The 16,073-nt window shown below is 36.5% G+C and overlaps 1 protein-coding gene across 2 annotated transcripts in view; it reads left to right on the top strand.

Annotated features, from left to right (window-relative positions):
- The first annotated feature begins 1,115 nt into the window (after positions 1-1,115).
- LOC107692984 (SH3 and PX domain-containing protein 2B-like) overlaps positions 1,116-16,073 on the top strand; it is a 44,665-nt gene continuing 29,707 nt past the window's right edge. For both annotated transcript variants that reach the window (XM_016492219.1, XM_016492217.1), the window contains exons 1-2: positions 1,116-1,436; positions 8,335-8,415. In XM_016492219.1, the coding sequence (XP_016347705.1) occupies positions 1,365-1,436; positions 8,335-8,415 (153 nt within the window). In that variant the 5' untranslated portion in view covers positions 1,116-1,364. The remainder of the gene's footprint in view (positions 1,437-8,334; positions 8,416-16,073) is intronic.

Raw genomic sequence — 16,073 nt, 5'->3', positions numbered from 1 at the left:
TGTAATCCTCTCATTGATTATTTATTTCATGAAAATAAAGTACCATAAGATGGCAGCATGAATCTACAGAACAATAGGGAAACAACAAAAAAATATATTATTATTATTTTCTTTTTCTGTTTAGTCCACACCTACTCATTCACTTCATTATTTTTTCATATTTGAATGATGTGAAAATAGACATCTCAGACTATGAACTTCAAATACATTTTTCATTCAATTATTTATAGTAGTTTTAATGAGGAGACATCAAGACATCCGTGTTCTGGCAACATGACAGCAGCCCACCTCATGACATTTACTGAAGCTCCTAGCATCAGTCTACTAATAAACTGTTTTTATTGGCTGACTAACGTTTTACTTACGTGGAAGAGATATGTGCTCTATCGGTCACCTAAAAAAATGTACAGTTTGTGTCGCATTGCTTGTTAATTTATTGTACAGATAAATATTTATAGGGCCTACCAGGGGGGGATTTAGTGATTTGGGGGCCCCAGGCAAAATACAGGAATGGGGCCCTAAACAATTTCGCACATTTATAACCTTGAGGTTCCCTTCACTGCTGTGATGCTCACTGCTGCACGAACATGTCCCATAGTTGTGTCCAATGTTTTCATATTTTTCATGTACATGTTTTAATAATGTTAAATAATTTGTTTGTATGTATGTATGTGTGTGTATGTGTGTACATGTATATATGTGTATATATATGTGTATATGTGTGTATATGTATATGTGTTTGGTATTCCTACTGTTACACAGCTAATATTCACTGCAAATAAATAAATAAATGCAAATAAAAAACGAAAATATTTACAGATTTGTGAAAACTGCATTGTGTCAATGGAAATTATTGTGCGCTTCCCCTTTAAGTTTTTCCACTGGTCTCGGATGAGCGAAAGGACGAATCATACTATGGCGAATGATTAAGTCATGAATATTAATGTTGTCGTTCAGCCGTTCCCAGGAATCATCTAGTCACGTAGCCTAATTAATATTCATAAGACAATCCTTCACCATATTTGGAATAATTAATTCAGCCCAACGGCCAATGTCTGCCTTTGAGCCAATCAGGTAAGGTTATTCGGCGAACGTCGTGGTACGTATTTAATATTCATGAGTCACGCGTTCCCATAGTAGGATGTGCGAATGCGTTGGGCTTTAATTAAATAAGAGTCGGTGAGCTGGGATAGGCTGGGAGTTCTCTCGGTCCAGACTGCAGGAAATCCGACGTGGACCATAAACCCGCAGAAACGGAGAGACAAACAAGCGAATGACCAGAAGTCGATGCGGAAAACTTGATCCGATTTTCTGCCGTGGGGCTGAACGCTACATTGTATCTAAAAGTCTGAGATTATTGCAACATGCCACGGCGGACTGTACAAGAAGTAACTGTTCAAGACGTGCAAAAGAGAAGAAACCCCAACAAACACTATGTAAGTTGCCCGTGATTGACATCCGTACAGAACTTTTCGTAATGTTTTTCCTCCTAATGAAAGTGTTTAGTGATGCAATGTTGAGTTTGTTTGGCTGGTTTGTGTGAACAAAGGCTGGAGATGTGATCAGGAGGATCGAGTTACACATCAGCGCAACACGCCAAAAGAGTTGCTATTTCACAAGTACTTCTGTTCAGCTATTGTAGAGTTTTAAACAGCAGGAGTGTCAGGAAAATCTGCAGACAGCAGAGGGTTATAAGTCATCTATACTGTAGTAACAGGGTTAATCCAGATGTTTTCACATCTGCATGAATGTAACAAAGACACTGGAGTCCATTAGTAGCTTAGACACACACTCTCACACACACACTCTCACACACTCTCTCACACACTCACACACACACTCACACACACACACTCTCACACACTCACACGCACACTCGCACACACACACTCTCACACACTCACACGCACACTCGCACACACACACTCTCACACACTCACACGCACACTCGCACACACACACTCTCACACACTCACACGCACACTCGCACACACACACTCTCACACACACACTCACACACACACACTCTCTCACTCTCACACACACACACACACACACACACACGTATTTATTTACATTTGTAGCATAAGTTAGACTTTTGTAAGTTGAGAGTGGTTTTCATCTGTGAGTGTTTACTAACTTCTCTTGAGTTCTCTGCTGAGCTGCTGTGACTCCTCCATGTTTCTCAAGGCTTTTTGTCCTGTTCACCGCACCCTTAAAGTTAAAACACCCTTCAACACTCATTAACCCCACTCTGCAGCTCTCGGAGGTTATTCTCGACTGGCCTGGGATCTGTTATTGAATGCTGTTTTGGCAGCTATAGGTTTGGCTTTTCCAGTCCAACAAAGCCAAAGTTTTGTGTATTTTAATTCATCTGTTGCTGATCAGAATAATAACAGATGTTTGAAACTTTTTCAGACTTACTTTTTTTGTTTCTAGCTAACGTAATGGACATGCATATGCTTTATAGATTCATATGAGCATAAACCAGGAATGTAAAGAGATTTAAAGTGTTTCCAGGCTGATATTGATAGTTGATTAACAGCTTGTTTCAGCTGATATGATTACCAGTAATTGTACTTTGTTGTGTTTTAACACTTTTAACTGGAGCAGCTTATTACCACAAAAAAATGTAAATATAAACCACTCACTTGACATCATTTGAAAGCTTGCAAACCACTACAGCTCAAGGTCGTGAGTTTGATTTACGCTCCATATGTAGACCTTTTTGTTTTCTGTACTTTGATACAGGGGTGAATTTCACTAAATCTGCCAAATATATGCCCCAGTCATATTTCACTCCCAAATCCAAAGTTTTATGGAAAACAAAACAGTAATGATGGTTTTATTTGTCGTATTTCATTTAATTTATGCTAAAACCATTAAAAACAGGGCAGTAATAATTTTTCTATATTGCAGTAAAACTGTATGACTTTGACAATAATTAGTGTATAATTAGAATCTTACATTGTGAATATTAAGAATAAAAAACCAGCTAAAAATTAATGTTTAGATATGATATTAAGAACTTTTTTTTGCATGCAAATAACATTCAAGTGTATTTATTTATTTATAAATTTTATTTTTTTAGTTCTTTGTTATTTAATTAATTAATTTTAAATGCTATTTATTTATTTATTTAAAATTATCCTGGTCTTAAACAGAACTAACAGTGTTTAAAACCCAATGTTACAATTTTAGATTCCTTTTTAATGAACATTGCTTGATATATAAGCTATTTACATGAATGCAGGGTGTGATTTGTTAAAAAAAATAATAATAATAAACCGAGGGATATTTGAATAAGAATGTCATTGCTGAAATGTTAATGTACATATTTAGAAATATGGTGTAATTCATATAAAATGAACAGTAAAAATGCAGAACATATCCAAACTAAAATAATTGTTTAACTTTTACTTATTGACTATACATTTATTTATACAATTTACAGGCGCCATGAGGTTTTAAGGAAAGCATTTTACCATTTCAAACATTTTGAAGACCATCATCTTTCACAATGAGTTTTTAGTATCTTGTTACTATGTTGCATGCAGCGCTGAAAATAAAACCTGTAACAAAAGCTACAATGAAAATCAGTGCATGTAATGCTGAGGACAGTAATAACTAGCAGCTGTTGACTTGCCCTTTAAGAATATTAGACCTAAAATGTTAACATAATATTATTCCAATGGGAAGAATCTGTAATGCATGCTTTAATATATCGTATATATGTATAAAACTTACATCACCATCTACTGTCAGAAATGGGGAATGCATGCCATCTGATCAGAAGTGAGGCTGGAAAATCCCCTTGAAAATCACACCAGCATGAATGCATTTGACTGTCATTTTTATCCGTAGTGAAGTACAGTGCATTCAGTTATAGATTTGCCAGTATGTGTGTTCCTGGGAATCAAACTCAAGACCTTGATTTGTACGTGGCTTGTTGAGCTCCAGGAACTGAGGCTGGTATGACGTCCACATCATGAGCTTATTTTAGTCTCAGTTTCGCTTCTGTATTAGTCTTACTGCATTTCCAGTCAGTTTTAAAATAATGAAGCCACCAATTTACGTCATTCAGAACAAAACACCACATGTACTGTGCATTGTTGTCACTCCTAACAGCTGGATAGTGTGTGTTGTGTTCAATCTGATGGCATCTTCATAGCGTTTCTCAGAATGGCAGGATCTAGGAAGCCAGAATAAGTGTGATCCAGGTTTCAATGTTACATAAAGTTATTATAAACATCGGTTATCCTGAGAAAATCCTGTTGCTCTCCTGGCAGAATACAACGTGAGAAAGCAAGTCGATTACTATAAACATCACTAATAGCCTATAAAACCCTGGATTGAGTCACACTGATCAATACAGGACCCTTGATCTGAGATGTGTGGGAGATCAACATTATATTCTTAGAGAAAATCAAGTATTGCTGTATTGCTCAAACAAACAGGTCATTGGTGAAGACAGGCCCTTTCTCCTACGGAAAAAAATCCTCCCTTCCCCCTCTACTACAGATGGAGGAGGAAAAAGCAGACTCGTTGTAAACAGGCAGAATGTTCAACATTTTAACTGTTGAAGGACCGATAAATGCCTGTTAGTTAGACCTGTTGAATAATGCAGTGCTTTTGCTGTGAAGCTGATATCTAAGACAAGCCAAGACAAGTCACCATAGCGCTGTATACCATACAGACTGTGTCAAAGCAGCTTTACAGTGTTAAACAGGAAAATATTGTGCTGATAATGCAAGAGGACAATAGAAAACGTTCGTTGATGAGTTAGTGATGCCATCATCCAGTTCAGCTCTCTTCTAATAGTGTCTGTGCAATCAGTCAAGCGTCCCCAACTAAGCAAGCCAAAGGAACCAAAACTCCATCGGGGACAGAACTGGAGAAAAATCCTTGGGAGAAACCAGGCTCAGTCAGGGGCCAGTTCTCCTCTGGCCAGACCAAACCAGCATGGTGTGGTTTAATTCCAGGCTGCAGCACAGGTCAAATTGTGCAGAGGACTCGTCTGGTTCCCGTGGTCCTAATTAATGCAGCCTAAAAATCCTTTAACGGATTTGAATATTAGAAATGTGTTAGTATGTTATGTGTAAGCCAGGTTAAAGAGATGGATCTTCAATCTAGATTTAAACTGTGTGTCTGCCTCCCGAACAGTTCCAGAGTTTGGGCGCTAAATAGGAAAAGGATCTGCCTCCCGCAGTTGATTTTGATTCTAGGTATTATCAAATAGTTTTGAGATCGTAGCGACTATAATGAGATATGAGCTCGCTCAAGTACTGAGAAGCTAAACCATTCAGGGCTTTATAAGTAATAAGCAAGATTTTAAAATCTATACGATGTTTAATAGGGAGCCAGTGCAGTGTTGACAGAACCGGGCTAATATGGTCATACTTCCTGGTTCTAGTAAGAACTCCAGCTGCTGCATTTTGGACCAGCTGGAGTTTGTTTATTAAGCGTGCAGAACAACCACCCAATAAAGCATTACAATAATCTAACCTTGAGGTCATAAACGCATGAATTAACATTTCTGCATTTGACATTGAGAGCATAGGTTGTAATTTAGATATTTTTAAGATTGAAAAATGCATGACTTTCAAAGGAAAGATTGCTATCAAATAGCACACCTAGGTTCCTAACTGATGATGATGAAGAATTGACAGAGCAGCCTGTCAATAAGTGTTAGACAGGGGTTTAGGTTATTACATGTGGAGATTTTTGGTCCAATAATTGACACCTGTTTTTTTCAGAAATTACTAGTCATCCAGTTTTTTATATCAGCTATGCATTTCATTAGTTTTGCGAATTTGTATGTTTCGTCAGGCCGCGAAGAAATATAGAGCTGAGTGTAATCAGCATTACAGTGAGAGCTAACACCATGTGTCCTGATGATATCTCCCAAGGGTAGCATGCAAAGCGTTTATTTATCTGTTCACAAGCATCACTGTTATGTTTGCTCATATTTAGAGCTGGGGATTGGGCTGCACAATTAATCAAAATAAAACCAAAATTGCAATATGTCTTAGTGCAAAGGCTGCAGTTTAACTGAATAAACATTAGTGCTGCGTGTTTGAGCACGTGAGCGGCTCGGTTCACAGTAAAACTCTGTCTCTGTTTGGGTCACTATAACATGAATGTGGGAGCATAACATGTGCCAATTATCTTCCTATAGCCTACTTGGAATAAGTTTTTCTCAACAAAAGAGAAGTGTTAGGCTACCTGCAGTTTTTTGTCAAAATAAGTTTTATGGTTCAATGTTTCAAAATAAAATGTAAAATAAAATTATAATATTATTTTTCTTAAATACTCAATTTTACAGTGACATATTACAATAGTGATATTTCTTATTTTGTTTCTTTTTAATTGTGTTATATTTTATTTAGCAGTAGTAGTAATATTATTATTATTATTCATATTGATATTCATATTATATATACAGTATGTATGTATATATATATATATATATACATTGTCAGGGTTCTGGACTATCTGTGTGTGTTTTGCTCCCCGTGATTTCCCTATGCAGAGTTTGCAACCCTTTCAGATTGATCATGCAGATTAAGCACATTGACCAGCAGAAAGCTGTCAGGGTTCTGGACTATCTGTGTGTGTTTTGCCCCCCGTGACCCAGTTTTTCCTCGTGTTAATTGTGTTAATTTGTTTCCAGCTGTGTCTATTTTGTTCCTCGTTATCCAGTGTTTAAAAGTTCTAGTCTGTTCAGTTTGTGTTTGTCAGGTCTACTCGTTCTCCACGTGTGTTGGCTCAAGCGCTTATTGTGGATTATCTCCTGTGTTTCGTGATTAAAGACTGTTAAATGTTTCCTCGTGACTCCAGCGTGTTCCCGCAGCAGCGTAGCATGACACACACACACACACACACACACACACACACACACATATATATATACATACATACATACATACATACATACATACATACAATCACAATGTTTTGGCCAAATTGTGCAGTCCTACAAACTACAAAAGCACAGCAAACCTGGATTTTTCAAAAATTGCATTTTTTTTTTTTATGTGTAATCGTTCACTGGTGGCTGATATAACTGTTGACTAAATGTTAGCCTTACATGAATGAAGAACCTTAATATCTGCACACAGAATATCACAAATAAACAGTTTTTTGGGTAGTTATCAGCATATTGGTGTTTATGTAACCACTGCAACCAAATTCTTGAAACAATGAGTGATTACTGAACATTGTTATTTCTCTCATGAATAGGGATGTAACGATTAACCGTGAGCCGGTCGAAAATCGATTCAAATATGTGACGATTCAAATCGGTTGAGATGCTAAACAAATCGCGATACAATTGGAGTAGGAGTTTATATGAATGTGTCTCTGAGGGGAACTGACTATCTTTAGAAAAGTTTACGTCGTATTTTATTTTCATCTTGCCTCATGAACGCTACTTTAATATGCATCGTTCAGAGTGCAGCTCTGCTTTGTTTACAGCGCTAACCCAGGAAACACTGTATCATTGCTGTTCATAAGCGCCACCTGCTGGCAGAGAGTGAATCTGAATCTCATTCAGAGCTTCTGCTGTTTCCTTCAGATATGTTTTATGTAGTATGGTTTCACAAAACTAAAGTCAGAGCATTCTGTTTTTGCTTTAAATTTCGAAATTATACAGTCTAATTTAGATTAAAAACTACTCATGCTGCATGTATGCTGCATCTTTGTTTGGATCATGATTAAAATCCAGTGGTTGCCTCTAATTTTAAATGGAAAGAGCACAGACAAAGCCTACTTTGTTCATATTAAGAGATTTATTTTAATTGTGTAACTTACTTTGTTTGATTTGGGGTTTGTTTTAAAAGTTCTATTTAGTTTTGTTATATTTCAATTTCACAAAGAAGCCTAATAAAACGACACCTTTTCATTTACTGTATAATGTCTCAATCTCATTTGGTTTAAAAAAAATTGTGAGAAAATTGAATCGTGAAATCAAAATCGTGAGTTGAGTGAATCGTTACATCCCTACTCATGAACAGATCAAATACATTTTCCGTGTGTAACGGCTTAAATTATAGTCAAAGCTACCATATGGATTCAGATGGGATGTAGAGATGCACAGGTCATTAGAGACACATTTATGGTGCTTCTGCATCCTTTCTGAAGCTTGGAAGCTCCAGTCGTCATTCACTGAAGTTGCATGCATGGAAAAGAGCGCAAAGTACTGGTTACTTGTACTGGTCTGGAAAGATGAGGGTCATTAACTGATGTAGTTATCTTAATTAAATGAATGAGTTGTGTGTAGTGTACATAACTGTAAATCTGGGTTATACTCACTTTCTTTCTTTTTTACTCTAGGTTTACATTATCAAAGTGGCTTGGTCTGATGGCAGCACTGAGATCATTTTCAGGCGCTACAGTAAATTTTTCGACCTTCAGGTGAGTTTTGTACTAGTTGCAGTATAATAATGTGATGATGAAAATGTGAATCCAAATATCAGCATCCTTTATGCTTAATGGAGAACCTAACCAGCGTGGTCATTCTTTGCCAATGAAACCTTGATGAAGTAATGCCAAACCCTGAGTTTGATGTCATGTGCAGAACTGAAAGCTTAGCAGTCGGAGAGTTCAACATGCATTTCACAGACGGCCACAGAAATGCTGAAGTTTATGTGGCAGGAATTAGATGGACTGTTTCAGTGCTGCGACAGGAAAAGTCATCAAACTCATGGCTCTGTCTGAGAGAAGTGTGCAGACACGTACTTAAGATATCTGACCAGACCAGTGCACTAGATAGTGTAGAACAGTGGTTCTCAACTGGTTTGGTCATGGGACCCATATTTTCCCATGGTTATTAAACCGCCACACTATATATATCATTATTGTACACATATTCCATCTCTGAGTGCATGCACCGAAATCCTCCTGAGGAACAGCACAAGTTTTTCACGCTTTTAAAAACATGAATAAATCTAATAAACTTTAATAAATCAAGCATGTTCCATTTTGCGAAAGTCATGTTACATGATTTTACTGATTTGCATGTGCTTTTATGGAGGAGCAAATGCGCACTGCTGGAAAGGGGGCATAATGGGGCAGAATAATCGTTTTATCTCGATTATTGTATTTTCATAGGCCGACTGCATTTGGATTAATTGCACAGCTCTAATAAAAGCTCTGGCCTGTTGGTGGAAGTCTGCGCTTTACAGTATGGTACTGCTTAGTAGGGCTGTGCGATATTGAAGAAAAATGCGATATGCGATACCCAAGAGTTCCTGTAAAACCACAACAAATTCCTTGTGTTTGCGCACACTTAAGTGGTGGATAAAGCTCATTCTGATTCTGATTCTAATATAACTAGCATACATGTTTCACTTTTTGTGAGAAGAAAGCACCCCGGAAAGTGAACGGTGGTGTTTTACTCTAGCATTACATAAAGATTTCATTTTAACATGAGTTTAGGAACTGAATAATAAAAAGGAAAAATACCACACTGCTTAGTATTTACTCTTTGAATTCAATATGCACTGATTCTTATTTAAGCTACAAAAGTTATTTAGGTAAGAGCAGTGAGTGATTTTCTCTCTGTCTTTTGTTCATGGCCCCAAATATTGCAAGCCGTAGCGATATGCATATTGCGATATGTACATTTGCGATATTTCGATAATTTCGATGTATTGCACAGCCCTACTGCTTAGTCTGATGCTTCTTGACAAACACTTTTTTTATGCTTTGTCATCATAGTCACTGAGGTCAAAATGATTGGGACCTTTCCTGTTTTGATCGGAGGAACTTCACGAGTTGTGCAATGACATCTCATCCAGAATCACAATGTCCTAGAAATAACACTTGCTGAAAAGTACTGAGATTCTCTGATGTTCTACCAACATTTGAGTTGAGATCACCAGTTAAAATAAATTAGACCGTTCAAAGCAAAACTCCAAGTTTATCTGAACTTCCTGTTTGACGACGGTGTTCAGTTGTGCTGAATCTTCCTCTCTATAGCAGCCAAAACCTTGCAAATAGTTTAGAACGGAAACCCACTATTATTAGAAGCACTCAGCACAACTGAAGCTATTCACCAAATTTGTACAAATGGTCAGAAATCCCCGCGGTGAGCTCTGCCACAGCTTCATGAGAATGTTACGGGAGCTTTTCTCTGCTGGGCAGTTCCACAGAAATGTGAACCATATGCATACAACTCTACAAATAGTGAACTCGTAGCTATATAAAGGTTTTCTGTAATGGACTTTTAAGGAAAATATATTTATATAATATATTTTTGTATAATATTTTTGTTTTAATCATTTATTTAGCACAAGAGGTGTGCATCAATATTAATTTAAAACAAAATTGACCTTGCTTGTCAGTTTGTATTTGTATTTTTTAATTTTTTATTTTTTTAAATATAAAAAAAAAACACACACACAAAGCTAAGTAAAGGAACAACATTTTTGGCATTGTCCCAATCTTGGTTATATTAAGCCATTTACTAACTTTACAAATTTTACATCTTCATCGCCAAGAAAATGCAATGCCTTTAACCCCAAAATGACCATAAATGTCATGATTTTTTGACAGCTTTACATCTCAAATAATAATAATAATAATAAACATTTTAACAGAATAATTAACTGCTTTAATAAAATACTAAGCTTCACAATTCTCCAAAATTTGGGCTCATTTAATTGTAAGTGCCTCACTGTAACTTTTTTTTTTTTTTTTTGGAAAATAAGGGACCCAAAATGATTTTTGTCATAATTCGTCATAATATACTAAATTTGTCATAATATACTAAAATACTGCATAATAGGGGTGTAACGGTACACAAACATGATGGTTCGGTACATACCTCTAAACTATAGTGAGCCCTTTTACATTAGGCCTACTATAAGGTTACAATTAACAACAGAGCCCAAACTTACTTTTAATTACTATTTATTTTTAAATATAATAATCAACACTCAGCTTAAAATAAATGTATGCAAAACATGTAAATTGCGCACAATGCAGTTTTTAAATTAACTTCTAAATTATAAAAATTCTATTTGTTGTTGAAATATAATCATTTACGCAGTGCCTCTCATAACTCGTTTCATAACAGATTTATTTAAACATACATCAAATAATAAGACATCACTAATAGGTAAAGTAAAATATAATGATTATAAGGTCTAATATTTGGCGCAATGCTCTTCTCTAGACTTCATTTATAGCGCACTAACGAGCTGTGGACATTGATGACGTCCTGAGTTAAATGAAATGCTATGTGAAGTTTTGTTTACAAGCTGTTTTATTGCCGTCTTTCCAAGAATGAAACTCTGATTGAACGATTACACGAGGTGTGAGATGTTCATTCATGTTTATTTTGTGTTATAACTAGTAGTAAAGAGGAAGGGATGATCGCGCTGCCGCTTGAACCGAGGCCTTTATACAGTGAGTTTATACGCGCCACATCCAAGAGCGTCAAAACGGCATTTATTGTTAGAATTTCCTGAAAAAATTGACATAATTTGAAAGATGAGACTTTGTTTCTTATCAAAAGTAACAATATATAAATCTGGAAATTTCCAATGAAGTGCAGTGGTTAAAACAATGCTATATTTGTTCGGTACACATGCGCACCGAACCGAAAGACCGTACAAATACGTGTACTGTTACACCCCTACTGCATATAGAGCTTGACTTCTACTGAAGCTGGAATAGAATATTTATTTTAACTGACTATAATGTGTTAACCAAGCAAAAACCTCCACCGCTCGTTTTATTATCATTCATGTAAAGAACTGATCACTGCTTTTATCTGTGACGTGATTCAAAGGAAGCTTTTGGTTTGGCTAACTTGGTGAAATACAGTCATTTTGTGATCAATTTGATACACATTGCAATTAGAAACGCAGTATGATAAACTTTCGAATCATTCTCAGTGATGTCCATAGACTCACTCATATTTTCGTTCTTGAGGTCTCTCTCCTATGACGCATGTGACTGCTTTAGGGGCTTTTCCCTCAACTTTCCCGCCATTTCTTTCACTCTTTGGTGCTTTTTTCGCTCTGTTGTTGAGGAACTCTAGTGCTGATGCAGCAGTGAGGCAGGACATGCAGAGGGTAAATAACACGACCTCTAATGCGTTTCAGTAGTGAAGCGGATCTTATGACACAGCCGTCTAAATGTGGTCATGCGGTTTCATAGTTTTGGGGGGTTTCTCCCCTAGTTCGGAGAATCTCTTTGCAGATGGTGGAACACACCATTTCATCCATACCACGAGTTTTGGGATTGCGAGATTTTACTAGTATTTGATTGATGGCATCACAGTGAAGCATTTCTTTTAGTTCAATTACTCTTTCATAAAATACCATTTTATTTACTTATTATGGAAATCATATACTTTAAAATAATTTACCTAAGTGTAACTGAATGTAATGATTTCAGACACTTAACTGCATGTTATTTACAATTAAATGAAAATGTATTGTAGTTAATAGTACATGCAATTAGTTGAACATAGAAGTGCATTTTTGACCCACTTTTGTAGGACATAAGCACACCTTTATATGTCATTTTATAATTATGTGTTTTGAAATATGGCTAAAGTGCACCGCTGAATACTGACAAGCATTTATGGTAACCAAAAATATAATCAATCAAAAATAAAGTGTCTCTTCTAGTGAATAATATGTAGTTGTGTAGGATGAAAGTACAATTTAACAACAAAATATTAAAATCCCACAGCCTGAGGAAGGCTGATAAATATTAATAAATATAAAAAAAATATATATGAATATTAATAAATATATTTAAAAAAAAAATGTGTGTGATGATGCAGGTTTGAGTAGTGTGTGGTATATATATACATTCTAAATTAAAATAATCTTTCTTTATTGAAACTTGTGTGGCGTATTTAAATATGTTTGTAATTACACATTTATAATGTTAAAGATTTGAAATATAGTAACTTTAAATGTAATATTCAGTAGAGGTCGACCGATAGTGGATTTTGCCGATACCGATAGCTAGGTTGGACCGAGCGCCAGCCAATGAGATTGCCGTTTGCGCATTTGTTCCGCCCACTAGCGGAGAAAGCGGTAGTTCTTAAAAGCGGAAGAATTCCAAAGGAACTCCGTTAATTTGACAGCAAAATACAACAAAGAATATCGTTTACACGTAGCGCGCATAGGTAGCACGTCAATTCTCTCTCTCCCTCTCTCGCTGCGTGTGTGTGAAACAAAGCGAGTCGTGCGCCTTCACACTAGAGTTTACGGTACGTTAAATACAGGTGCGCTGTGCATCCATTCAGATGAACTGAAAAACAGCACAGATCGCTTGGCGTAGAGTGAAACTCTGAAGCGCTCAGTCAGAGAGTGTTCGGTGACTGAAAATATATCTGAGCTACACTTATACTTAGCCTCCAACTCACACTGGCCAGTAAAATATGAGAATTTATTAGCCAGTGGCTAATATTAGACATCATTTAGATCAATTAGACACCGACACTCACCGGTATCACACACACTCCGGACGCGTCACGTTCAACTCGAGCAGCGGTCTAAAACAGTTTATTTAATCACCAAACGGACACAAATTTACTTCAAGAATGAACAGTTTGGCATGGATGAGTTTGAAGTTCGGTGTTTAAAAAACAGAGCAAACGGAAAGAGAAAGCGTGAACTATATTATCGCTCTATAAATGAAGCACACAGACTTTATTAGAGCCACAGAAAGACAAACGTTTAGCTGAAAATGCACAATACACAATTCATTATGTACATTAACAACGATTCGGGACCAATATAATGTAATTTAATGGACAACTATGTGAATGGCGCTCTGTGGCGCGGCAGGATTTTCTGTCGGCTGCATTTAAATCCGCGTCTGAAGTTTCCCGCTCTGTTCAGCGTGCAGTATCACGTGTCTAAACAAATAGCACGTGCTGTCAGTGATTTCAACCACTAGAGGGCGCTCTCGCACTGTGTAATGACAGCAGACCCTTCTCAGCCGCTCCAGCAATGGACGCAACCCGGAAAACTATCGGCATGGATTTTTGCCGATAACCGATAGTTCCAACAATCAATTATCGGTGCCGATTAATCGGCAAAACCGATACATCGGTCGACCTCTAATATTCAGTAACACACTACAGTTCAAATTAAAGTACTTAACATGAATATGTTAGCCAGCACATAAAAAAGTGTACTTTAAAACATGACAAATGATTAAAACAATTTAATATGTGTTTATAGTAAAACTTAAATGCAACATTATTACAAAGTGCATGTTTACTTAAGAGTGTTAAAAAACAGTCATGAAAGTGGCCTTTCAGTTCATTAATAATATATGATCTGCAAGTACCGTTTTTAAAAAAATATACTTTTAAGAATTGAAGTGCACATGCAGTAGAGTTAAGTGCACTTCTTTTTCACATGGGACACTAGAAGTGAAAAGTGTGGATACCAGCTCATTTTAGAATAATAGTATCAACACTATGCAATGCCACAAATAGGGAAGGGAGTTATGTAGTAATCGTTTTTACTTTTTTCTAGTTTCCAGCTCTAGATTCCAGCTCACAATCTAGACACCCTTTCAACCAACCAAAGATATTCATATAGGCCCTAATTCTATTTGCCCAAAAACAAATGTTAAAGCATGTGTTTTTTAGATCGTGATAGACATAAATTGAGCTTAGTTTTCAAAACAGCTGAAGTTGAGCTGAACACGAGCTCAGGCGTGGCTCTCAGACATATGGATGTGATTAGCATACATGGATTCCAGAGAGACTCGTGTCTGATCATCACATCAGACAGACGGCTGTCATACTGGAGGCTTTTCTCTTTGTTCAGCAGAGGAAGGGCTGATTGTATGGATTTATCATAAAGGAGTCTCAGCTCCTCATATAAATGACATTGACGGAGTCGTGTTCTTGGAAGCTTTTACTTGTTCTCTTCTCAGTTCCTCACATCCACTGCTGTTGCTCTGATTAAGGGCTGATTTACTGTCTTTTCTTGAAAACACCGGGTCTAAAGAAGCGCTCTAGCATGAGGGTGGTTCATGAATGAGGCCATGTGTTTTATTTGTAGTTAGGGTTGCAAAGGGGTGGAAAATTTCCAGTAAATTTCTGGAAATTTTCCAAAAATCCCTGGAATATTCCAAAAAATCCTGGAAAGTTTTCAAAATTTCTGGAATGTTTCTGAAATTTACTGGAAGTTTTCCACCTTTTTGCAACCCTAGTTGTAGTTGGTTCACCCAAAATCATAATTTTCCCACTTTCATGTCATCCCAAACCTGTAGGACTTTCCTTCTTCTATGGGCCACAACACAAGGTGTTTAGCAGAACGATGACAACTGCTTTCCCCAAAAAAAGGTTAATGAAGACCGATGCTGTGAAAGTGTCAAAAATAGTCCGTAAGATTAAATGAAGCCAAATGCACAAGAACCAAAAGTGAATGAGATTTGAAAGCTAGGTGTACTCAGTATTTCATGCAAATGAAAAAGTTTCATTTAAAAAATGAAAGTTGTGTCATCATTTACTCATCCTCATGTCATTCCAAACCTGTATTACATTCATTCTTATGTGAAACATAAGATATTATGAGAAATGTCTAATTTGTTCCATACAATTGCAGTCAGCAGTAACCAAAACTGTTACCAGCATTTTTCATAAGACACATTTTCATTTTTGGGTGAATTATCGCTTTAAATGCCTGCTTTGCTTTGTCTGGGCAGTTGAATTGATAAAAATCAATTCTTCCTTCCTTTTCCAACCCAATACTATTTCACAGCAAATACAGACAAGAAAATCACACTGTCATGGCAAGCAATTTCAGGCAATCTCGAGGGAATTTTCACTTATTATCATAATCATTCAACAAGTAATCAGAAAACCTCTCACTAAAGTAGTTTATCAACAGTTAAGAGTAAGTGTTGGTTCTTCAATTTGAACCGTTTAAAAACTGATTCAACACTGTTACAAACAGCTGCTTCGTTTAGAACTAGTTGAGTTTAAATAGACAAAATAACTGGCAATATTCAACTTTGTCTTTTCAATCTTTGGACCATTACATCATTTCTGTACATCCATTTGTTTTGATGACCTTGCAATT

Source organism: Sinocyclocheilus anshuiensis, unplaced genomic scaffold, assembly GCF_001515605.1.
Source record: "Sinocyclocheilus anshuiensis isolate Anshui unplaced genomic scaffold, SAMN03320099.WGS_v1.1 scaffold658, whole genome shotgun sequence".
Classification (NCBI taxonomy): domain Eukaryota; kingdom Metazoa; phylum Chordata; class Actinopteri; order Cypriniformes; family Cyprinidae; genus Sinocyclocheilus; species Sinocyclocheilus anshuiensis.
The sequence above is the reverse complement of the archived record's forward strand: the minus strand, read 5'-3'. Positions and strand labels throughout refer to the sequence as shown.